The sequence below is a fragment of the Daucus carota genome, chromosome 8 (genome assembly GCF_001625215.2).
Source record: "Daucus carota subsp. sativus chromosome 8, DH1 v3.0, whole genome shotgun sequence".
Lineage (NCBI taxonomy): Eukaryota > Viridiplantae > Streptophyta > Magnoliopsida > Apiales > Apiaceae > Daucus > Daucus carota.
Window position 1 is genome coordinate 18,580,694 of NC_030388.2, and position 25,021 is coordinate 18,605,714.

A 25,021-nucleotide genomic window follows, 5' to 3' on the forward strand; every position below is an offset into this window, starting at 1 on the left:
TTTTTTCTTCGGGTTAATATTGTTTCCTATTCCATTTACACCTCGTATTGATCCTATTTTGAAAATTTCGGAGTGGCAATGATGAACAGGGTGACAACTCTTAAATGAATTCATGTGAAATTGTGAATAGAAACTACAATGTCCTTCAAATTGTTGAGTGAGCAATCAAGCTATGATTAATCATCTGGTTTTCCGGAATGATCAAGCTATATGTTTAATGAGGAAGTATAGATGATATGAGCTAAATAAAGAAGTATTCTGTTCAAGTCCACATAAAGAACTTAGTAAGCCTAGTTTCTGAATAATTTAGCTGGGAACTGCAGAGGATGTACAGCACGTTTTCTGAACTTTTACTTTCTGCAAGTATATTTTTGTCCTAACAAGTATCGGGGACAGTTTTTGCTTATAGTGTTATTATTACATTGCTGTTTATGGCTGATTATGGATTCCATAAATAGCTGAAACTGATAAAAATTTCTTCAGTTCTGGCAACTTACTATTGACCGCAATCAGCAAGCTATGTTGTTTGTGCTTTGGTATTTCTCTCGGGAATTTTTAACCTCTGCCTCCAAGTCGGAACCTCCTGAAATTGTCACCTGAACTTCTTATATAAAATATTATACACTAAACAAACATATTTACGGAGTGTGGTGGTTGGCTGAGATCAAAGTGATAGTTGATTGCTCTACTCTCGATCTATCCCTTCAAAGGATATGATGTTTGGACATTATTTCTTAAAAATGTGACAAATGGAGAATTCCCAAATAGTTCATTTTTAAAAGATGGCCCCATTTCACATTCTAAAATACTATTTTACCTTGTGTTAAAATTTAACACTTAAAAACTCAATGTCACCTAGTATTTTCATATTACTTTTAAAAAAAACTGAAAACATATCTTAAATTATGTTTTCACTTTTTAGCTCAAAACACAATTTCAAATTTGGTTTTTCGTTCAAAATGTACTTTTAAATTGAATTGAATTGAAAGAAAGAATAGAAAAAAATATTACACGATCTAGCGTTTTGAATGAAAAATCTAATCATAAAATTAATAAGTATTTTGGAGTGATATTTGCAGCCGTTTTAGGATATGATGGGATATTATTTCTCAAAAAAAAATAAAAAAAGGGGCTTTTTTTTAGTATATAATAGGTGCTTTTATTTCAATTATCTACATCTATTTTTTACTAAACACCACAGAGTTGGCTCATATAGTAAACTTTAAAAAAGAAAAAGTAAAAAATGGCACATATAAAATAAAAATTACTAAAATGCATGATGTCGTAATGGTGCAGAAACTTTATGAAACACCTGCACGCAGACGATAATAACCAGAGAAGAAATATTCGAAGCCCCCGAAGAAAGATAAAATCCCCCACTTTAATTTAACAACACTCAAAACTCCCCTCCCAAGAACTCTACACATGAAGCTCGCTTGCTTCTTAACCGTTTAGTCACCATAATTAAACCATTTCAACTCATCTGCTCTGCTGCACACAAAAAGAGATAAAAATAACACACACTAACACACACACTGAAGGTGAAATAGAGCAGAGCTCGGTGCTCTAATGGCGACGGAGCTATCGACTAGCTTTCTCTGCCAAGGATGGATAAGACCGAAGCATTTGAGTGTACGGCTCTATCCCGTGCCTTCTCGCCGTTTGATTATGATGCGCCAATCTAATTCAGGGTAATATATGTGTACTTTGTGAAGTTGCTTTTGATTTGTTTGTGATTTGTGTGATTAGTTGCTTTGACTGTGTAGTTTTGGTTTAATTGCTGTTTTGATTGTGTGATCGGTTGTGATGATTAGCAGTAATGTGTGTTTGATTAGTGTTTGTTTTGATATTGATGTTAATGCTAAATTATTGTCACTGTTTGTATATATTCGCTCTGGTGTTTAAGTTGAGTTTGTGCTTTAATGTTTAATGCAAAATGATTATAGTGTTAGGAACAATATAATGTCTGAAGGTTGAGATTAGGAAGTCGACTTTTACAAACAATGGCGGATAGATCAGATTAACGTTATTAAACTATGACTTATATCCTCGCGAGAACTCCTTTTCTTCTTTTCTATTTTGTAAGTGGTTAAAGGCATCTCTAAAACATATGCAATTAAACCTCCTGTTATGATAACATGTTACAAGGGCATAAAAGGAAGTACATATTAGATTAGTGGAAAAGGTGAGGTTGGAGAATTGTGAGGGTATATGAGAAGAATAGGGGAATAGATTCATTCAGGAGTATTTTGTAGTTCCTTCGGGGTATTGGGAGTCTCAAGGCTCAAGCCATCTTTGAAAGCTTTGGATAATCATTAATATTTTTTCAGTCTTGTGTTTAGTTGTCTATCAATTACTTGTTCAATAATTTTTTGGTTTCAGTTAGTAAAACCCAATTGGGGTGTCTTAGTTCTTAGCAACATGCTGGTGGATATTTTAAATTTGTTATTAACATTTACTGTATATAAGAACATAATTGAGGGTGCACGATTGGGACTCCTCAGTACTTTATATATCCTCCCCTGTGTTATAGGAAGTCTTGGCACATGCATTATAAGTGGAAGGACATGAGTTATTATGCCATCTTAGGGAGACAGAAGATGATCATATTTTCTACACGTGCTTGTATATGATAGGGTGCAACATTTATTTGATGTTTACGATAGGAAGACAGGGGACTGATAATGTAATGAGGACCAACAAAATTATAATTACTTATAAACACTGTGCAGCTCGGAACAAAAGAGACCTTACACTAAAAAAGTATTCAGAAGAAAATCTCCAAAGAATGTATCATTTGGACCAAGTGTTGCTGAAGAGAGTGATTCAGAGAACTCCAACACAGATGACATCCCAACCACGAATTTGGAGACTATGTCTGGGAAGAGTGTTGAGACAAATGGAGCAGTGAATGCAGCCGAGAACAAGTCGAGCACGAATCTGGAGACTATGGCTAGCAATAGTGTTGAGACAAATGGAGCAGCTGAGAATACCGGAAACAGCAATTTGGGCATAAATTTCAACAGTGTTGAGAAAAATGGAGAAGCTGAGAATGACAATTCGCGAAAATTAGTTCTTTCAAAGCAGAATCAATCAATGGTATGGTGCAAGTATACATACGTATGAGTATAGTGTGTGCATTCATCGTCCAATATTTATACTTCCATTGAACTTACAATATATTTACACATATTTAAAACCTTACTTTGATTTCTCAAGATTTAATGATAAATGAGATTTTTTTTGTATTATTCCACGAAAAGTTCCATCATATACTTAATTGGATGATTCTATTCCTAATTCATGAATTTCCTTTTTCTCCCCTCATTGCAACGGAAGAAGGGAGATGATATTATCAGAATGCTAATAATTCACCTTTATTTAATAGTCCTTGAATGCCGACGGGGGATTGGTAAATTCAAATGTCCATATTCAGGATTTGATAGCAATGATAAGACATGCAGAGAAGAGTATGACATCCTTCTCTTTACATCTTTAAATTTACTTGGGTTTTAATTCTAGAATAATTCGCATATGTGAATTTCATATTGTTGCAATTTACTGATTATATGACAGACGTACATCTTCTCAACCAAGCTCGAATATGTGCCCTAGAGGATCTTGAGAAGATTCTTAGTGAGAAGAAGACTTTACAAGGGGAAATCAACTCTTTGGAAATGAGACTAGCAGAAACTGATGCCAGGATTAGGGTAGCTTCACAAGAAAGGTTACATGTGGAACTTCTTGAAGATCAGTTAGAAAAGTTGCAAGCAGAACTTTCTAGAAGGGGTGGCACTCTTGAAAATGTACATGACATTATTCCAAATGACGACATCATTCAGTCTCTTAGTGAGGAGGTAAATCTGTTGAGGACTGAAAATATCTCGCTAAAGGAAGACTTGAAAGTTCTGAAAGCAGAGCTTACTGACATGAAGGGAACAGGTGAAAGAGTGTTATTAATGGAGAAAGAACGTACCTACTTGGAATCATCTGTGAAAGAGTTGGAACGTAAAATTACTGTTTCACAGGAAGATGTTTCAAAACTTTCTACATTAAAGTCAGAATGCAAGAGTCTATGGGAGAGAGTAGAACATCTGCAATCACTGCTGGACAAGGCAGCAAAACAGGCCGATCAAGCTACTTTAGTTTTACAGGAAAATCAAGTGTTGCGGAACAAGATTGAAGGGATGGAAGAATCTCTTGAAGAGGCAAATGTGTATAAAATATCATCAGAGAAGCTGGAAGAATATAATGTTTTAATGCAACAGAAGATAAAACACCTGGATGAACGTCTTCAAAGATCTGATGAGGAAATTCATTCTTATATACAGTTATATCAGGAATCTGTGAATGAATTTCAGGACACTCTTACTATTTTGAGAGAAGAAAGCAAGAAAAGCAAATTGGCTGAGCCTGCTAATGACATGCCTCGTAAATTTTGGAGCCATATGTTGCTTATGATTGATTCATGGTATTTTGAGAAAAAAATTGAATCCGAGAATGCAAGCCTATTGAGAGAGATGATTTGGAAGAGGGATGGACGGATTCGTGATGCGTACATGGAGTGCAAAGAAAAGAACGAGCGTGAAACTATTAGAACATTTCTTGGACTAATATCATCAGTGGATCGGTGTGTATTATCCTTTACTGGATTTTAGTTTGTGAAGCTAGCAAATTCTAAATTTGTGTTTTTTTTTTTTGATTTCTAGTCCTGGACTGCATGTTGTTCACATTGCAGCGGAGATGGCACCAGTTGCTAAGGTGAACTGTATGCTCTTTAATAATACTTATATCTTCTTTCTTGTTTTTAAATTTTTTTTTTTATCAACTTTGTGGACAATAATGAGGGGATCCTTACTTGATCTTGGTATATTAAGAGTGTTAAGCATAATCAGATATATCTTTAACATAAATAGTTCGACTTTTTCACAACTCACAAAGTACTTTGTATATCCGCCCTTCTCAGGATGGCTTAGGTAAGCAGCAATTATAGCAGATTCAGTAAGTGTGCTAATAATAGTCCTTTTATTACTATTTAGGAGCATTAATTATCGCCAGGGTCTTCAGCATAGCTTCAGAAGTGTAGCCCTTTATACGGCTATTTTTAGTTCACTTACTGTACTATCTCCTCAATTTCAAGAACCAGTAGAGCTTTGCATTGTGCTAAGATATCATGTGTATTATAGCTGAAAATTTTCCTCAATTGGACTAACTTTTTATGGTGAAAGACTGTTATGTGTTATCTATCATGGTATTATGGACATGATTGACATTGTTGCCTCTTCGTGATTTTCGGTTATAATTCATTATATGTCTGAACACAGAAAGTAGAAACTAATTATAATAATGTAGCCTTTATGAATAAAATGCGCAAGAGTAAATATAAGCAATATTTAGTGCAGACTTCACTTACTACTGAATCTAATAGGATACAACTGGTTCAGATCATGCAGTTTTCAATATATCTTTGAGTAATTCGGTTGGATTTCTAATTTTCTATAGAATTCTAGATAATAACATGTAGTGAATGAATGAGTTATACTTAAGGTCATCAGTGTTGCGCAGTCTCAACTCTCAAGTCCCTTCTTTTTAATAAGTCATTACTAAATCTAATACTGAATTTTTTGATCTGAGAATCACTTTGTAAATTGTATTCAGTAAAAAACCACTCCCGCAAAGAAATGAGAGAGACGGAGTGAGTAGTTTTCATGTTTAGCTATTATATTTGATTTTATCCTATATTTCAGTTACATGTCATATGAATTCAAGACATCTATTTATTGACACTATTAAGATTTTAATTTGACTTTCTATGCATGCTTATATCTATAATCCTTATCACTGATTTTCTTGACATTAACATATGTGCAAGTTATTTGAGGAATTGTATATATAGTATAATAGTACACCATCTAGCATCATTCTTTTTCTCAAAAAAAAAACACATTGTTCAGACTTTATGGAGTTGAGAAGATGTGTATCACTATAAAAAAAGTTTCTTGTATATACCTTCAAAATATATTATCGAAATCCATCGAAGAATGTTGTCTATTGTTTGATTTTATACAGGCAAAGACGAATCTGACTTGATTTCACGGCTGTTGTTGAAGGTTGGTGGCCTTGGGGATGTCTTGACGGGTCTTAGCAAAGCACTACAACAGAAGGGGCACCTTGTAGAAGTTATTCTTCCAAAATATGATTGCATGCAATATGAGCATGTTGAAGACTTGAGGGCAAGTTCATTGTTTTGATCACAGCTTTCATCCTTAAAGATCATCAATTCAGAAAACATTTATATCTAATAATGTACTAATCTTTTCCAGGGCTTAGAGATGATGTTCGAGTCGTATTTTGAAGGGAGGATGTTTAAAAATAAAGTCTGGGTTGGCACTGTGGAAGGTCGAGTGCTTTTTTGTTACAGGGCATTTTTTTAATTAACTTTTTTCCTAGTACTGAACTATTATTTTGTAGGCCTTCCTGTCTATTTCATTGAACCTCACCATCCGGGCAATTTTTTCTGGAGAGGACAGTTGTATGGGGAACACGATGATTTCAGGCGTTTCTCTTACTTTAGCAGAGCAGCACTTGAGCTGTTGCTTCAACTGGGCAAGAGACCGGACATTATTCACTGCCATGATTGGCAAACATCTTTTGTGGTACAAATGTTTAGACCTCAGTTTTCATTGGTCCTTTTGTGGTGTCCAGATTTATATCTTTACCGTTTATTTTCTGCTATCTTTTCAAATTTTGTTTAAGGCTCCACTTTACTGGGATATATATGCACCAAAAGGTCTAAATTCAGCCAGAATCTGTTTTACATGCCACAATTTCGAGTATCAAGGGACTGCACCAGCTTCAGAATTAGCTTTATGCGGGCTAGATGTTAGCCACTTAAACAGGCCAGATAGGATGCAGGACCATTCAGCACATGATAGGATTAATCCCCTTAAGGTAATGGGACCTCATTCATTAATGGCCAAATTGATTTTTTATGCTTTAAGTATCCATTTGACTGGTATATAAGGAGATTTTAATATCTTTTAGGGTGCTATCGTGTACTCCAATATTGTAACGACAGTGTCACCAACCTATGCACAAGAGGTACGGACTGCAGAGGTATGTGTGATAATTTCTCTCAAGAGGTCATGCTTTATTGTTACAGCTTGTTGCCATGTAAAATGATACAGAAAGTGTGTATAAACAAGTTAAAGTTATAAAAGTCTTGATTGAGGAAAGACGTTGCACGGTTGTATTTATGGCTTTCAGTGTGTGTATAGATTAAATTATGCTGTGTTTGTTGAACACACTGAACAGACTAATATAACATTTGATGCTCAATATCTGCACATAAGACTTTCTGTCTTACACTGCTACTACATGCTAGATTGCCTAAACCCTGTTTGAGATGACCAGTAATTGTTGATAGATCAAAAATTCACTTCTATTAAAAAACATTCAATAAATCTGGTGCTGTAGTTATTATAGTTAAGCTAAATAATTAGAACAGGTCATAAGCATCAGGATCGTCACTGCGTGGTTTGACCTGGATTTCGAATTAGCTTTTGCCTATATTATTTATATTCTGTCAGATAAGGTGACTCCTCATGAAAGCTTTTGTATTTTGTTCATTAAACAGGGAGGAAAAGGCTTGCATTCAACCCTTAATTCACATTCTAAAAAGTTTGTTGGAATTCTAAATGGAATTGATACTGATACATGGAATCCAGCAACTGATATCTATCTTAAAGTTCAATACAGTGCCAATGATCTTCAGGGTAAAAGCGACAACAAGGAAGCTTTAAGAAGGCAACTTGGGCTTTCCTCTGCTGATGTCTGGCGACCATTGGTAAAATTTGTCTATCTATTTTGATGCACTTATCTAAATAACTCAAAAACTACATTACTTAGATATTCATTATGTGTGATCTCTTTCTTTTGAGACTATAGTGTTGTGGCAAGTCAAGGTAATATTATCGTATTTAATTGCAAGCTATATTCATTGCATTTTGCACTAAAATTCCACTCTGTCCATATTACTTGAATCATTTTGGATAAGTTACAGTCCAGAATTTTGCTTGTTAGCTTCTAAATATGGTAAATCATTTATGGAAATTGATTGCATGGCAAAACTAGACGAGTTTTGTCTTTGCTTTGTTTGGCACATGGAGTTGATGTATATGAAGTTGTAATTTACTTGTCCTGCGAGTTTTGTCCTAGTAAAGACAATAACACAATTTTTGATGTATGTCAGAAATTTGAACAAACTTTTTCACTGGATAGTTTTAATAAAAATTTTGTTGGTTCTGTTGTTTTCAGTGCATTATCTATATAAATTAAAATCTCTTTGGAGAATGTTACCTAATATAATTAATTTTCTTCTATGCAGGTTGGTTGTGTCACAAGATTGGTTCCGCAAAAGGGTGTGCATCTCATAAGACATGCAATATACCGAACACTGGAGCTGGGAGGACAATTTGTACTTCTTGGTTCAAGCCCAGTTCCTCATATCCAGGTAAGTTTCTGTTCACCTTTGTAGCATCAGCACTTCGGGTTTTAGTCCGCGTTTATACTAATAAGTTGTTTTTTCTGTTTATAAAATTGCTATATTTGCAGAAAGAATTTGAGGAGATTGCAAATCATTTTCAAAGTCATGAACATGTGAGGTTATTATTGAAGTATGATGAGTCTCTTTCCCATTTGATCTATGCAGCATCAGACATGCTAATCATTCCATCCATCTTTGAGCCTTGCGGGCTTACACAGGTAATGATTATGTTAAATTTCATCAGTGACCTGAGAAATAATCATCTCGAATCATAACAAAAATATTATGGTTCTTTTGTAGATAGATATCTTACAGGAATTAATATATGTTTGCAGATGATAGCGATGAAATATGGTTCAGTTCCGGTAGTTAGAAAAACCGGAGGCCTAAATGACAGGTGACTTGATTCTGCTTGACTATCAAATTTTGGACTACTTGTTATCGGTAATCTGCCTTGAGAATATCTGTGCTAATTTTCTATTTCTCAATTGTTTCTTTTTTTGGTGTGAAGTGTATTTGACATTGATGACGACAGTATTCCAGTTCACTTCAGAAATGGTTATACATTTTTTACAGCTGATGAACAGGTATATAATTGTGTGGCCAAATACTATTTTGAAATATAATTTACAGCGCATATTATACAAGATAGGGTCGCGCTCAAGAGAGAACCGGTCCTTAAAATAGAACCATAGAACCACTGAGGTTCTGCTACAGAACCCTAAATTTTAATTAGATTTTTAAGATCTAAATCTAAATACATGTTTTTTTCATGTATTTTCTTCGTTGTGTGTGTTCAAAAATAATTTTAAAACATAATACATAAATATTGACATTTTTTGCATGTGAAGTTCTGCTGCAGAATCCTAGCTAATACCAGAAATAAGGTAATGGTTCTATGGGTTTTCTCTCTAATGGTTCTCTCTTGAATATGACCCTATACAGATATTTAAGTTTTAGTTTTTTGCTTTCTATTAGATTAAACATGATTATTCGCTAATCATTTCAAGGCTAGGAACTTCTAATTGCCTTATGACTAAGTTTGTTCTTGTTCAGTTTTTGCTTTCTATCGCCCATGCAATAATAGTAATATAAGTTTTTGCTTTGTATCACCTATGTTTTTCAGGCTGATCCTCTTATATTAAGTAGTTTCCCACAGTTTGCAACATTTATATTACTAGTGCACCCTCGTATTGTTAGTGTTTGATCAGGACTGAAATATAAACGAATTCACTTGAAAATCTGAAGCTTTCTTATATGCAAATTCAGTGAGCTAATGCTGTGCAGAAGCTTGTACAAAATCATACCTTCGTTAGTAAGTTGTCTTTGTTAACATTGTTAACTTGACAACCTTAAGCTCCAAACTCTAAATAAATTTGGAGTACCTGACGATATCTCTTTGTTATATATATTGATGTTATACCTTAATATTGAATGTTCATTCAGGCAAGTCCTTTACCTTTTTATCTCTCTATTAACATTATCTACTCTTACCTTAATCTCGCAAGTTTATACAAATTGTTCACCTATTACAGAGTTTAAAGTGAAAAGGCAAATATTATTTTTCTACTCGTGATTGTACGTGTAACTATTCTTTGATGATTGTATGTGTAACTATTCTTTGCAGGGATTTAATAGTGCTTTGGACCGAGCAATTTACCACTACAAGAATGATAGTGACAGTTGGCAACAACTTGTGCAAAAAAACATGAACATAGATTTCAGTTGGGACTCATCAGCATTACAATATGAGGAATTATATCTTAAATCTGTGGCCAGGGCAAAAGCGGCTAATCGTTCTTAAGATATTGTTTAAATTCCCAAGGTTTCTGCATGAGATTCATGTCAGCAACTCAATCTGTCCAAAGCCAGTTTTTCAGGAGCTTTGCATTTTAAACTGACTAGAATGGGTCTCCGAGTGAACTGATGTCCTGTTTAATATGTACATGATTCGCACTTGACAAGAAACAGGCCAAGTTGGAAAGTATTCTTGAATTCTAGGCCATATGAATAATGTGAAGCTGTTAGGAGGTTATATTACTGACAAAGTATGCGAAGTATGCTTGCAGTGGCGGGAAAAGGACGGCTGTTGAAGCTGGTCAGAGATTCTTTTGGCACCTTTTTTTGATTTTCAATTGATAGAGCATATCCAATCATTTATTTATTAATCTTTGTATATCTGTATATGCTGATAGACTGACTGCTAGTGATTTATACTGCTCTTGCAAGGTAATTTGGCTCGACCAAAAATACTATACAGGTACTGTACATGTAGATCCCAAATCTTTGATGTATACAAGTTCAGAAGAGTTTTCATATGTAATTGGACTGCTGATGTTGCTTTTTGTGAAGATCTCCAACAGATTTATTTAAAACATATGAGCTTCAAAGATGATGAAATGAGAATAATTTGCTAGATGCAAAACACACATTCCTATGACCGTTTTATAATTGCTATGATTCAAAATTTTCAGTGAGTCTTTAGAAGATTTGAATTTTAACTGTTTCCTTCTGCAATTCCTGGAGTCATGAAACTGCTGTAAAATTACTGAGGACAACTGGAAACTGTAGAGCAAGTCTGAGCCTTGAGCTCAGCAAAAGCTTCGCAAGACCTGATAGAAGTGGCAGGAGATGAGTTTCGACAAATTGATTATGGACGCATTAGGTGTCATAATGTATGGGAACTAACTTAATGGCCCAGATTAACTAGGACCACTTTGTTGTTTGCTTGTAAAGAAATTTCTTTCCAGTGAAATCTCCTATCTTGAGTTCCTTCACTCCCTTCCCCTTGGTAATATATCATTCCTGGGAAAAGTATAATTTACTAATCTAAATGCTGCATTCTGATGCGTTAGAGTTGCTAACACTGCGATGATCTACTAATGCAAACGCTAGATTCTGATGCAATAGTGTTACTATCACTGCGACGTTACATCCGCAGCTAGAAACATCATGTCAAAATTTAAAGCCTAAAATCATGATGTTAATAAAAGTGAAGAGATATTAGACACAGGCAATAGGCTCACATTGCAGCCTGTCAAATTCTTTCAGCAGTAACAATAACATAACCAAAAGAAGTTGTCTTAAGATGATGTCCCTACTTGATTATTGACATCTTGTGATGATATCTCAAACTAGTGGATGTAGCAGATGATGACCCTACTTGATCACTAGCATCTTGTGGTAAAATCTCAAACTAGTGGATCTCAGAGAGGAGGAACATGGATAAAATCTTGACAACCAATGAGAGCATAGATAATGATATTACAAGATAACTAGTAGGTTGTGTCTGGGCTCATATAAGTAATAACAGACCCTCACCATTCTTCCATCACCAACACTGCCTACAAACATAAACAAAGCTTTCTCTTCTTCATTTACAGTACAATGGCTGCTTCATCAATGGCCCTCTCTTCTCCTTCATTTGCTGGAAAGGCTGTTCAAGTAGCTCCCTCTTCATCAGAGCTCTTTGGAAATGGGAGAGTTTCCATGAGGAAGTCTGTCAAGGCCCCGGTGTCTAACAGCCCATGGTACGGTCCAGACCGTGTTAAGTACTTGGGGCCATTCTCCGGTGAGGCTCCATCTTACCTCACTGGTGAATTTCCAGGTGACTATGGTTGGGACACTGCTGGGCTTTCAGCTGATCCCGAGACTTTTGCCAAGAACCGGGAGCTTGAAGTGATCCACTCCAGATGGGCCATGCTTGGAGCTCTCGGGTGTGTCTTCCCAGAGCTCTTGGCACGTAATGGTGTCAAGTTCGGTGAGGCTGTGTGGTTCAAAGCTGGATCACAGATCTTCAGTGAGGGTGGACTTGACTACTTGGGAAACCCAAGCTTGGTCCATGCTCAGAGCATCTTGGCCATCTGGGCTACCCAAGTCATCTTGATGGGGGCCGTTGAGGGTTACCGTGTTGCTGGAGGACCTCTAGGAGAAATTGTTGACCCCCTTTACCCCGGAGGAAGCTTTGACCCATTAGGCCTTGCAGAAGATCCTGAGGCATTTGCAGAGCTTAAGGTGAAGGAACTGAAGAATGGAAGACTAGCCATGTTCTCGATGTTTGGATTCTTTGTACAAGCTATTGTGACAGGAAAGGGACCATTAGAGAACTTAGCTGACCACCTTGCAGACCCTGTAAACAACAATGCCTGGGCCTTTGCCACCAACTTTGTTCCCGGAAAGTGAGAGATAGTCTTTTGCAGTTGTAATTGTAATGTAGTTTAAGAATTCTGTGTGGTGTAAATTGGTACGATCTCTTAATGGCAAAATAATGATTTTTAATTTGCTTCTAAGTTCTAATGCTGCTAATCTGCAATGTTTTTTTTCTTCTTTTACTTTCTTAAGTCTTCTGTCTTTTACATTTCAACTTCTTCATATATCTGACTTGTTAATTTTGTATGAGATTCCAAAATTAATATGAGCTGGGATTTGAAAATTGTATGCAATATATAGTCTTAAATTTGTGCGTAATGTTCTCCAAGGGTTAGACGACTCCCATTGCATATGAGGCCTGACAAAGCTTCAGTGATAATTTGAGAATGTTTATGTTGTAGCAGTGATATAAAACTTCATAATTTTAAGCACAAAAAGAGTTAGACAATGGTTTGAAGTAAAAAGAGTTTTCCTTTATGAGAGTGCTTATAGCCGATCGTTTATGTAGAAAAAAATATTTAGCAAAGTAGGATATCTTCCCCCTGTTTTGTATTCAATAAAACTCTACAATGCCAGATGGTTATGTATAGCTTTTGGTACATCTGTTAAAAAAGATATAACTACTTCCAAATAGATTTTTCACACTCTCATATATTACATTTACTTTCTAAACATTCTTGCAACACACTTGATACAGTCATCATTGTATAACAACAATTGTATTTAAATGTATCAGTAGCTAAACACAATTACTTTCGTTCTTTCTATCTGTTTAGATGGAATCCTCCGTAAGAATCAAGGAAATGATTATAGAAGAGGATGATTAAGGTAGAATTATTGACAGGGGTTTCAGAAGAAATAACTTGAAGAGGAAGTTGTGATGGAGCTGTTTGGATAAATTATTCCTCAAGTGGTCTTTCACTATGATTATGCTTTGCATGATATTTGTTTAATGATTGTGCTATATTTTATTATGCTCTTTTCGAAGAATAGAATAGCAGAACTCAAAAGAAACTAGGCAGAGATCTCTTTTGCTTACAAGTCTCCTGCATCAGCACGGTTCGAGTAAAGTTCCAGTATAAGCAGGGCTATCCCTATTTATTGTTGGATTTTCAAATTCTGTACTAGCAATGAATATTTCACCAGTAACAGTGAATTTCCAGTAGACGTCTTTTGTTGTCACACAAGTATTGTTCTACAAAGATAATATGTGACAGTTCCATCTTCTCTGGAGATTATATGCGTCGACTGACAAGTCAAATATGATTCTAAACACGACATCTAATCCAACTACAATAATTGTTGAGCATCCCTGAAATTCACGATCACAGGATTTACACTGTAATTACCTCTCAATATATTGTTCCACAGTTTTTCCAGTTTCAAGGTTTTCCTGCATGTTTCCAAATTCTGAACCAAGTGATCCATACACTGTCAGGAAGTAGGGAAGTGCAGTAATACCATATCCACCATACTTGTATTCTCTGTTGTAGTGATAACAAATATAAAAATTGATATCTCATTCCGCTTCAAAATTGCTTTTCAATAAAACCATCAACTCACTAGTACTAGAACAGTTCTATAAAGAGTTGTCACTTGTTCTTATGTTATTGCGTTATAGATTTTATTTGTCTAGTGTTTTATAAATACATTCGTGATACATATGCTTTAGAGGCAAAGCACAAGACTGAATTTACAATAGTAGAATAGGCGACAAGACTGTTTCAGAGAGAAAAAACAAAATGAATTAATAGGATTGTGCAGTTTTTCAATAAAACACAGAGTGAAGATCAGCTAAGGAAGCATCAAGTTAGGTAAAAGGCATCAGATAGGAAATTTCCAAAAAGGGCATCAGATTTGAGTAACAGAAGTGTAGAAAACCAGTAAAACAGATAGCCCTTGTTTACTTTAATATGTTTAGGAATATAGTTTATTGCAAAATGTAGGCCAGCCATTGAACTCTTTATGATTTTCTTATTTCGCTTATCAGTAAGCTCAGATATGTGAATGAAACTGATTACCTGCGAAAATTGGGAATAACGACTGATGTTTAACATAAAAATGCAGTTCATTTCTTTTGTTCAAGTAATTTTACTATCTGCTTTTCTACCACGTATGTATTGTTCGCCAGAAAAGGCCTCAAAGAACAAAATAGCATAATAAACAGCTAGGCATATCAGCAAAATCAGTAAAAACCACCTTGGAAATTAGACCTTTTGGACTGAAAAATGAGATCAATTTACATTGCACACTCTACTCATAACATAAATATTACAAACTGAATAAACTATGTCTCTCACTTTCCGGGGACAAAGTTAGTGGCAAAAGCCCAGGCATTGTTGTTTACAGGGTCTGCAAGGTGGTCAGCTAAGTTCTCTAATGGTCCCTTTCCTGTCACAATAGCTTGTACAAAGAAACCAAACATCGAGAACATGGCTAGTCTTCCATTCTTCAGTTCCTTCACTTTGAGCTCTGCAAATGCCTCTGGATCTTCAGCAAGTCCCAATGGGTCAAAGCTTCCTCCAGGGTAAAGTGGGTCGACGATTTCACCAAGAGGTCCTCCAGCAACACGGTAGCCCTCAACGGCCCCCATCAAGATAACTTGGGTAGCCCAAATAGCCAAGATGCTCTGAGCATGTACCAAACTTGGGTTTCCCAGGTAGTCAAGTCCGCCTTCACTGAAGATCTGCGATCCAGCCTTGAACCACACGGCCTCACCAAACTTGACACCATTACGAGCCAAGAGCTCTGGGAACACACACCCAAGGGCTCCAAGCATGGCCCATCTGGAGTGGATCACTTCGAGTTCACGGTTCTTGGCAAAAGTCTCGGGGTCAGCTGAGAGCCCAGCAGTGTCCCAACCGTAGTCACCTGGAAATTCACCAGTGAGGTAAGATGGGGCCTCACCGGAGAAAGGGCCTAAGTACTTGACACGGTCTGGACCATACCATGGGCTGTTAGACACTGGTGCCTTGACAGACTTTCTCATGGAAATCCTTCCATTTCCAAAGAGCTCAGATGAAGATGGAGCTACTTTGACTGCCTTTCCGGCCAAAGCTGGCGAAGAGAGGGCCATTGTTGAAGCAGCCATTGCAGAATCAAAGTAAAAACTATTAGAAGAAATATAGACAAGTAAGTTGTTTGTGAGTTTGTGCTGAATAGGTTGGAATAAGGAGTATATACAAGTGTAAAGGACTATGAGTGTTTATCTTTGGAGATCTCTTAGTCTTGTTTCATTGGTTCATCATATTCTAATAACACAATTATTTTCTCATCCAATTGGCAACCTCTCTACCCCAAAGTAGTCATGGATGTATTAGGTGTCACTCTGTGCAGCGACATATCTACTTGACAATAAGTTGTTAGAGAGAACCAATTCTTGATCGCCACGAGTACAATGTGATAATGTTATATCTGTATCACATGCCTTGGCTAATAGAAGTTGTATAACCGTTGAAGGATCAAGACTGTCTGCATATATGTCAATGCAAATGAATATGATTTATGACAAAATTAAGTTAATAAAATTCGTTAACAAGTTTTTCAGAGGCTTAGCAGTCAGGATAGCCACTGGTGGTAATTTGTTAACAGTGTGTGACAAAAGATATGCTCTGCCTACTGTAGAGTGTAGACTGCTATATCTTGTGGCTGAATTTTTCCTACACAAAGTGCCAAAGAGTGATAATTCAGTTATAGCCAAGAAAGAATAACGTCGAGTTTTACTAGTTCCTGCTGGATCACTTACTTATTAGATTTATAAACTTAGAAAAATGATGGTGATATTTTGTTAAAATGTAATCTTTAGTAGTTAATCAAATGTATGTGTTTCTTAAGTAGACATTCTGACGCAGTTGTGGTGAACGTTTAGTATATACGCTCCATAGTGTTTACAATCCTTTACACTCTAAGCAATCTGTACTCCAATGCAGTGAGATGTAATGAAATAATTATGATAAATCTCAACTGAAGTAATGCATTTCATTTTTTGAATATAACAAGTAATTAACGAATACACAGGTGGTCGAGTTTGCTCATGCAGTCTGTGACTTGATATGGAGTAATCTGGAAATGACAACTAATAAGCCCAAATCAAGAAATTGTTGCAGATGGCTCATTATTGAGTTCCACCAACTAGATATACGAAACTGGTGGTTCGCAGAAACACAAAGAGCCACAAGATCTTATCTTCCAATCAAAACACAGATAAGGATATTGCAAGATCACTGATAGGCTATCTCCAGGGCAGTATAAATACTTACATAGCCAAACAATTCTTTCTTCACCAATACTACCAACAAACATCACCCACAAAGCTTCCTCAGCTTCTACATTTTCAATACAATGGCTGCTTCATCAATGGCCCTCTCTTCTCCTTCATTTGCAGGAAAGGCTGTTCAAGTAGCTCCATCTTCATCAGAGCTCTTTGGAAATGGAAGGGTTTCTATGAGGAAGTCTGTCAAGGCCCCGGTGTCTAACAGCCCATGGTACGGTCCAGACCGTGTCAAGTACTTAGGCCCTTTTTCTGGTGAAGCGCCGTCTTACCTCACTGGTGAATTTCCAGGTGACTATGGTTGGGACACAGCTGGGCTTTCAGCTGATCCCGAGACTTTTGCCAAGAACCGGGAGCTTGAAGTGATCCACTCCAGATGGGCCATGCTTGGGGCTCTCGGGTGTGTCTTCCCAGAGCTCTTGGCGCGTAATGGCGTCAAGTTCGGTGAGGCTGTGTGGTTCAAGGCTGGATCACAAATCTTCAGTGAGGGTGGACTTGACTACTTGGGCAACCCAAGTTTAGTCCATGCTCAGAGCATCTTGGCCATCTGGGCTACCCAAGTCATCTTGATGGGGGCCGTTGAGGGTTACCGTGTTGCTGGAGGACCTCTAGGAGAAATTGTTGACCCCCTTTACCCCGGAGGAAGCTTTGACCCATTAGGCCTTGCAGAAGATCCTGAGGCATTTGCAGAGCTTAAGGTGAAGGAACTGAAGAATGGAAGACTAGCCATGTTCTCGATGTTTGGTTTCTTTGTACAAGCTATTGTGACAGGAAAGGGACCATTAGAGAACTTAGCTGACCACCTTGCAGACCCTGTAAACAACAATGCTTGGGCCTTCGCCACCAACTTTGTCCCCGGAAAGTGAAAGAGTGTTTCAATTTTTTTCACCTGTAAAATAGTAACTGTAATTAGCTTGTGTGATGTAAATCAGTCTCAAACTTTTACTTTCTAATGCGGAGAAAGGTCTGATTTTCAACCAATCCTCAAAGAGATGGTCCTAAAAAATATAACGGATTATATATCATTTTTACATAGAGATAAAATAGAAGTTGAAGCATTGTATTATAAAAATGTACAATTAGCAATTGTAGCCACGTGGTGAGCTACTGAAGTTGCAAACCATTTGATAAACGAAAGGCGGATAATTAAGTTCATGAAGCAATACTTTGCAATCTGATATCATTAAACCTGGAGGAGAAATCATAATTTTGTTAGTTCAGAATGGCTTGAATGACTAACAAGCAATCAGACTCAATTATGAAGCGAACCGGCCATTATTTTCCCAAATCTAAGGCCTTCTTAAATCCAAGTGCATTGGCTAGGTATGGAACAGAACTTCCAATCTACTCAAACTCAGACCCAGCAAAAGACTTCATTTATCTTAATTTTTCCAACAGGTGGTGTTGTCCAATGCTCCGTCAGCTCAATTCACCATCAGTTCAGAATCTTGGAAATGAAAGGAAACGAAAGTATATTAGTTTGAAATTGTGAAACATGACTGTCAAAGTTAGAACAATGCAGGTCAGAGATTGAACTCAAAAACTAATTATAGACTATTTTTAAAATATCCAAGTTAAGAAACAAAGTTGTAGGTACTGGTTTGTTTTCAGTACTTCTCTCCAGCACCCTCTCCATTGCGAAATGCTTCATGCTTACCTGCAGTTGATGCGCATAGAATTTCTACATTGAAAAACAAATTGTATTTATAAATATTTCCATCCATTTTGCCAATCTGCAGTCAATAATTTAGTTAATGGTATATGGAGTTTATGGTTCAGCAGTGGCTAGAAAAGAATACTCTGTTGTTTATCAGGTGTCCATAGAATTTATCTCTTTTCTCTTTTTGCATCAGTCTTAGTACTTAGGTTTCTGAGCATCATCTGCTATATGATTATCTAAACACTGCTTAGCCTATTAAATTAATCTGAAGCCGATCAAAAACAATTAATGATATTGCATTATCATCAACTACGTGCAGAAATCTAGTTATGGTAAATTTTGGGAATAGAATGATCGTGAAGCAGAAACCTGAAACTGACAGACCTCAGAACCAGTGGATACTAAAATCTTTTGCAAGAAATGGTTCATACTTCTTACAGACTTGAAGTTTTACTAGCATAATTATCAAACATACCATTCCATAATTTGTAATACATACCTGCATATATAATTGAGTCTTTGCTTCACATATCAAGCTCTAATACATCTTGCATCCAATGCAACATCATTAACCCAAGTTTTCCTACTTACTCAACTAAAGATTATCTAATCTAATGAAATAATGACCCTTCCCAATACTTGGATCAAAAATGAGAATTTTATTATATTAAAAACTTCCATCAAACATCTCACGTTTTTTCATAACATTAAATTTACTTTTAGAGTTTTGTCCGACATAATCTTTTTTGCTACAAAATAATAATTAATTGATTAAAAATAATAAATAAATAATAGATTCAACAGAATGCATAATTTTAAGCAAATATGCATAATAAACTTAATGAAAAAATTAAATAAATTATTTAAACATAATTATAAGACATCCTAATAACTCTTTCCCACAAGGAGGCTGGGACATAACATTGTGTTCTTGTGAGAACAAACACAATAACAGACATGAACAGCAAGCTGTGGAGTGACTTAGTTAAGGAAGCATTTGACAAAACATTAATAGTCACTAAATTTTTCTGTGCTCTTCATCTCACTACCACCTACGTTTTCACCCCTGCTTATGTATGTATCCTCTGTATCTATCTTTGTTACACAAATTCTTCATTACAACTCAGTGTTTATCTAATAATATGCTTAATCTTTTGTGGGTTCCGCAGGTTTTTGGTCCTAGTATGCTTCCCACTTTCAATATCAGTGGTGATTATGTGTTGGCTGAGAAAATCTCAACGAGGTTGGGGAAAGTGGGTCGAAACGACATCGTTTTGATTAGGTCGCCTGAAGATCCTAGAAAGATTGTTACTAAACGTATTGTGGGTGTGGAAGGTGATGATGTTAGATACAGCCTCAATCCTGAGAGGGATGATACATTCGAGACTATAGTTGTATGATCACTTGAATTTCTTGATTTTGGGTTTTTAATGTGTTTGCTGTTTTGATTTTTCGATTAGGTTTGTTTTTTGGGAATAAAGTTGTTTTTCTTGATTTGGGCTTATTGGGATTTTAGTGTATGTGATTTTTTGATTTGTAAAATCTTGATTTTTTTGTGTAGGTGCCTAAAGGGCATGTTTGGATTGAGGGCGATAACAAGTACATGTCCAGGGATTCGAAGAACTTTGGTCCTGTTCCTTATGGAATGATCCAAGGCAGAATTTTTTGGAAAGTGAGTGCTTTTTTTGATGTTTATATTTATGTTTCCCAAGTAATTAGGATGTTCAATGTTGGCTGTGTTTTTGAAATTTCCTGTTTAATGGCTCTTGGCTGCTTTCTTTTAACTTCTGCTTGCTGCCATATCTTTCATTAGGAGCTTTGCCAAGCAACTTTATAATCTAATATTACCGGGTTTCTGGTTGTGTATGTAATTGAAATAGTGTGTTGTCCTTTTTCAGTTGTTTCCTAATTAATAACTACTTCTGAGATATTGAAATATAATGGGTGGATTTTGCATGACCGGAGTCCTTAATTCCAACCTATAGTCTATTTTGTTATTACATGCTAATAAATCTAGTTTCCATACATGATTTCTCAGTGCTACAATCTGAGCTATCTTATACTAAGATAAATATGGATGATATCAATTGTAAAGTTTCAATCAAGTGACTGCCTCCTGCAGATAACTAACAAACTTCTATGAATATAAAATATATACTTCTTTTATTATAAAAGGCTATGATAATTTGGTATTTATACAAAGAACAGAAAGTCTGTCAAAAAGAGATATTTGAAGCAAAGACTATTACTTGGTATAAGTTTCTTGTGTAATTTAAAGTCTGAAACTATTTTAGCTCACTAGACACCTATGGGAGACCACATACTTGAGTTGGTATTTGGTAAGATGATCCAATTTATAATTTTGATACCTTTTTTTGAGTTTAACATTGTACTTTTTTTCACAAATATCACGGCCTTTGTGAAATAACCACTGGGATGTGTCAGACATTGTCACTTCTACCAAGTAATAACCACTGATTTTGAGATACTAAAAATATTATGATTTGATTTTACATGACAGGACTCCTGAATGCCAACCAATGGTCCCTTTTGTTAATTACAGACCAATAAATTTAGTTTCCATTCTTGATCCTGTAGTGCTACAGTCTGAGCTATCTTACTAAGATAAATTTGGGTGATATTAAATTGTAAATTTCAATCAAGTGACTGCCTCCTGCTAGATATAATAACACACTTTTATGTAAATGAAATAATTCATCTTTATTATAAATAGCTATGATCATTTGGTATTATACAAAGAACAGAAAGCCTGTCAAAGAGAGACATTTAAAGCAAAGACTATTGCTAGGTATAATTTCCTGTCTAACTGAATGCCTGAAACTGTTTTATCTGAATTATTTCACTTGACACCTATATGAGACCATGTACTTGACTCAGTGAATTGATCGAAGTCATAGTTTTGATACTTTCGTTGAGTTTAACTTGAATTATTGTTCACAAGTTTCATGGTTTTTGTATAATTCTGATTTTAATATAATTGCAACCCTCATCTCCAAACTAAACTTTTCAACACTTAGGTATGGCCTTTTGAATCTTTTGGATCAGTGGAAAGGAGAACTATATGAGGCGATTTAATATATGAAGGTATGTCATTAGCGCTTCACAGTGTTAATTATGAATGATCTTGTATTACTTGTCAAGAAAAATTAGAATTAGCATGAAATGGGATCATATGTTTTCTAGTTGTATATTCTTTTGGTAAAATTTTGGAACTTTTATTTACATATATATACATGGATTTTTGTTAGCTTCTTTGTGTCTTATTGAAAGTATCATCCTTTTGCTCATTATTGTACGACCTTATCAACATGGAACCAACTGTAATTTTGTTGAATTATTTTAAATGTAGGGAGTTCTTCCCTGATTACAACTTGCAAGATAAATTTAAGAGATAAAATGCGGGAAGTGTAGTGTAGGGAAATGGGAATTGCTTTTCAAGAATGCATATATGTTATTATAGATGAATACCCGGATGCCATTTTATATTTACTAATGTGTACTAAAATATAACTGCAAGCCAGATATTGCATTTCCTAGTAACCTGTAGCTCCCATGTACCAGCAACTTTTCTTCTATATTCAAAAAAAAAAATCTCAATATTTTATTTTCATTCTCATATTAATTGGAGAGATAAATCCACATGCTATATCATGTCTGATCACTAGATAGTATTACTATATTATGACCAACTCTATAGGTTAACGAATAAAAGGCTTAATTCTGAAGATTTACTAATATATAAAGTGGGCTTGGGAGTTGGGATGTGAGGAGTATCATGCACCCTTCTTCTGACAATCTGTAGGTTTGACAGGACTAAGTTCTGCTAAGTTAATTTCTACTCCACTTCATCATAATTTACATTTCAGTGCAGTTGCTTAAGATTCATGGTAGTCATGAACATAGTTACACGGATCGTGGATCGATCCGGTACGCGGTACGAGTTCGGGTATGCGGAATGTGAGTTTGGATGAATCGGGTACGAGGAGCCGTGAATCGGGTTCGCGGGTCGAATTAAGGATCCCATATATATATATATATATATATATATATATATATATATATATATATATATATATATATATATATATATATATATATTATGACTATTATTTTAGCTTTTTATATTTATTATGTTTAATTCTTATTAAATTAACATCATCAAAAGTATAAAAATTTATTTATTTTATATTATAAAGTAATATTTATATTTATTAAGAATTTCACTAGAATATCAATCAATCAAAATTTATATATTTTTATATATAATTTGAAATTAGTTCAAATTGAATAATAATCAAATGAAATAAAAATAGGTAAGATAAATAATAGTGAATCACCACAATTATAATTTGATTTCAATAAATTCTTTTCTAATAAAAATTATGCTAGTTGATTTCGTGTTTTTTTTATACAAATTGGTGTAAAGATGATAGTTTTTGAATTTTGAATGTTATTCAATTATTAAAATTAAAGTGCAAATATAACTTTTTTTTCACAAATTTGATAAAAGTAGTAATATTTAAACAATTATTGTGTTCGATGGACATTAAAGATTTTAATTAAAAAAACATTAATAAAAAGCGCAAAAGGAGATTATTATTAGTCACTACGTACAACTGTACAACTCTCTGATGCCCAAGACTTTATCACATCGGTATCCGCGCGCGTCATCTTCTCCCCACTGTCTTCTTCCCTACTTCATCTTCTCCATATACTTTCTTCAATTTTTGAAGCAAACAATTTTACATACATATATTCACATTTATACATATCACAAGCACCGCTACTCACCTCTATCTTCCTACTTTCATCCTCGTTTTATAGTTGTCGGTAAGTAATTAGAGTTTTCCGGAAATGAAGAACTGGAACGCGATCCCGGGCATTCCGGGTCGACTTCGACCCGCGTTCCGGAACGAGCGTACCAGTTCACGGTTCCCGAGGTCGACCCGTGAACCGGGTAACTATGGTCATGAAAATATGGGTTTAAATAGTATACTTCTATCTTATTGGAGCTGGCAATAGACAGTCCCCTTTGCAGATTAAATGCCAACTTCATCCAAAATTATTAAATATGTTCAGTCAAAAATTTATGTTCATTCGCATTCAGTTACTTGTTTGATTTTACTATGTTAATTTATAAAAATATGCGTAGAAACAATTTTTCAAAGCTCTTATTACTTTAATTTTCTTTTATTTGTGTACTTGAATTTCTGGTCTCTGGTTGAACAGGGATAAACATGTTGGTCTGTGACGGAACAGGAATAACCATGCAGGCCTAATTTACTAAAATTGTAGACATTTTACGGTCGGGGACAATTTTGTAGCTTAAGATTAGTTTTGATACTCATAAAAATCATACAGTTGCTCAAAAGTCTAGGGTGCCTGATTTTATTTCCGGTGCACTTGGTGAATGAAGAATTTTGTTGCAAGTTCCATCGGTAAAAAAGTGTAGATTACTTTATTACCATTGTTGGTAACTTCTGATACACAGATAGGTGATTTGCGTGTTTCCGAATAGTGATGATATTCAAATTGTTTCTCTTTCTTATACAAGTTCATATATCAGCTCTGTTTTGTGTTCATGTCACCAAATTTAGTAATATATCACCAGTAATTTACACTGGAATTTAAAGGCACTATTTTCCTTGACAATGCAAGTCACCAGATATGCAGAAAAAATGACAAAAATATCATAATTTTAAGTATTTGTACAAGAATATTATTTTCCAAATTTATGGTCAAAAATATCATTCTATTTCCCCTTTTGAAAAATGGGTAACGAAATTTATTCATATTTGATGTCTATAATTTTTTGACGGGGATAATTGATGATAAAACCATGAAGTGTAGTTTAAGGTGTGAGGTGCGGTGCTGTATATGACAAGAATTTTAAAATTAAAAAAAAATGAAATTTATTCGGTTAATTAACCATTTATCCTGAAAGTGTAACATTCTTGGAGAAAAATTTATCCTGAATGTACAACATGATATTTACGTTAATAAAAGTGATAAAACAAGGTAATTTTGGCTTCATGCGATCAGATCACCAACTTGTTTTCCATTTCTTCATCCTTTCATCACTTCTGGACAGAAAACAGATGGATCCTGAACTTTGGGGGGTGGGGTGTTAAACAAACATCAAATATATATATAAAAATAATGTCAAAGGTGTGATATAAATTGAATGGATAGTGCACGTAATCAATCAAGACCAATATGCTTCCAAGTCTAGATTATGAAAGGCTTATAAATGATTTTGCAATAGAATGAACAACTTTTCAAAAGTGATATATTGAGGAATCTGAATTATGAATTGCTCGATATACCCCTCTCAGTTGTAGTGCCTCAAAATTAAATTAAAGATAATTTATATGAC

At 35.2% G+C, this 25,021-nt stretch overlaps 4 protein-coding genes across 4 annotated transcripts; 3 read left to right on the forward strand and 1 right to left on the reverse strand.

The window, feature by feature from the left end:
• Nucleotides 1-1,354: 1,354 nt before the first annotated feature.
• On the forward strand, nucleotides 1,355-10,868 carry LOC108199624 (probable starch synthase 4, chloroplastic/amyloplastic). Its single transcript, XM_017367530.2, has 16 exons — nucleotides 1,355-1,691; nucleotides 2,733-3,099; nucleotides 3,389-3,470; nucleotides 3,577-4,630; nucleotides 4,710-4,761; nucleotides 6,111-6,233; nucleotides 6,324-6,399; nucleotides 6,472-6,656; nucleotides 6,757-6,951; nucleotides 7,045-7,116; nucleotides 7,637-7,846; nucleotides 8,387-8,512; nucleotides 8,614-8,763; nucleotides 8,881-8,942; nucleotides 9,057-9,132; nucleotides 10,173-10,868. Exons 1-16 carry the CDS (start codon nucleotides 1,570-1,572, stop codon nucleotides 10,347-10,349), a joined length of 3,129 nt encoding a protein of 1,042 aa, XP_017223019.2. The 5' UTR covers nucleotides 1,355-1,569; the 3' UTR covers nucleotides 10,350-10,868.
• A 992-nt stretch (nucleotides 10,869-11,860) lies between these two features.
• Nucleotides 11,861-17,945, forward strand: LOC108197355 (chlorophyll a-b binding protein, chloroplastic). Its single transcript, XM_017364943.2, has 3 exons — nucleotides 11,861-12,723; nucleotides 12,995-13,004; nucleotides 17,429-17,945. The coding sequence occupies exons 1-3, from the start codon at nucleotides 11,933-11,935 to the stop codon at nucleotides 17,828-17,830; spliced, it is 1,203 nt and encodes a 400-aa protein (XP_017220432.2). The 5' UTR covers nucleotides 11,861-11,932; the 3' UTR covers nucleotides 17,831-17,945.
• LOC108197448 (chlorophyll a-b binding protein, chloroplastic) lies at nucleotides 14,880-15,910 on the reverse strand. The gene has a single exon (XM_017365073.2). It carries the CDS (start codon nucleotides 15,783-15,785, stop codon nucleotides 14,991-14,993), a length of 795 nt encoding a protein of 264 aa, XP_017220562.1. The 5' UTR covers nucleotides 15,786-15,910; the 3' UTR covers nucleotides 14,880-14,990.
• A 1,567-nt stretch (nucleotides 17,946-19,512) lies between the features above and the next one.
• LOC108197830 (mitochondrial ATP-independent inner membrane protease subunit 1a) lies at nucleotides 19,513-24,227 on the forward strand. The gene is made up of 5 exons (XM_017365539.2): nucleotides 19,513-19,698; nucleotides 19,794-20,018; nucleotides 20,186-20,296; nucleotides 21,663-21,729; nucleotides 23,875-24,227. The coding sequence occupies exons 1-4, from the start codon at nucleotides 19,582-19,584 to the stop codon at nucleotides 21,708-21,710; spliced, it is 501 nt and encodes a 166-aa protein (XP_017221028.1). The 5' UTR covers nucleotides 19,513-19,581; the 3' UTR covers nucleotides 21,711-21,729; nucleotides 23,875-24,227.
• Nucleotides 24,228-25,021: the final 794 nt, after the last annotated feature.

Bases quoted from the DNA above. Each gene is read 5' to 3' on its own strand.
- LOC108199624 (XM_017367530.2), top strand. From the start codon at position 1,570: ATGGCGACGGAGCTATCGACTAGCTTTCTCTGCCAAGGATGGATAAGA. The intron at 4,631-4,709 runs GTGTGTATTATC...TTTGATTTCTAG, and splicing joins CTAATATCATCAGTGGATCG to TCCTGGACTGCATGTTGTTC. The intron at 7,117-7,636 runs GTATGTGTGATA...TTCATTAAACAG, and splicing joins AAGAGGTACGGACTGCAGAG to GGAGGAAAAGGCTTGCATTC.
- LOC108197830 (XM_017365539.2), top strand. From the start codon at position 19,582: ATGAACAGCAAGCTGTGGAGTGACTTAGTTAAGGAAGCATTTGACAAA. The intron at 20,019-20,185 runs GTATGATCACTT...TTTTTTGTGTAG, and splicing joins ATACATTCGAGACTATAGTT to GTGCCTAAAGGGCATGTTTG. The intron at 20,297-21,662 runs GTGAGTGCTTTT...TTCAACACTTAG, and splicing joins AAGGCAGAATTTTTTGGAAA to GTATGGCCTTTTGAATCTTT.
- LOC108197355 (XM_017364943.2), top strand. From the start codon at position 11,933: ATGGCTGCTTCATCAATGGCCCTCTCTTCTCCTTCATTTGCTGGAAAG.
- LOC108197448 (XM_017365073.2), bottom strand. From the start codon at position 15,785: ATGGCTGCTTCAACAATGGCCCTCTCTTCGCCAGCTTTGGCCGGAAAG.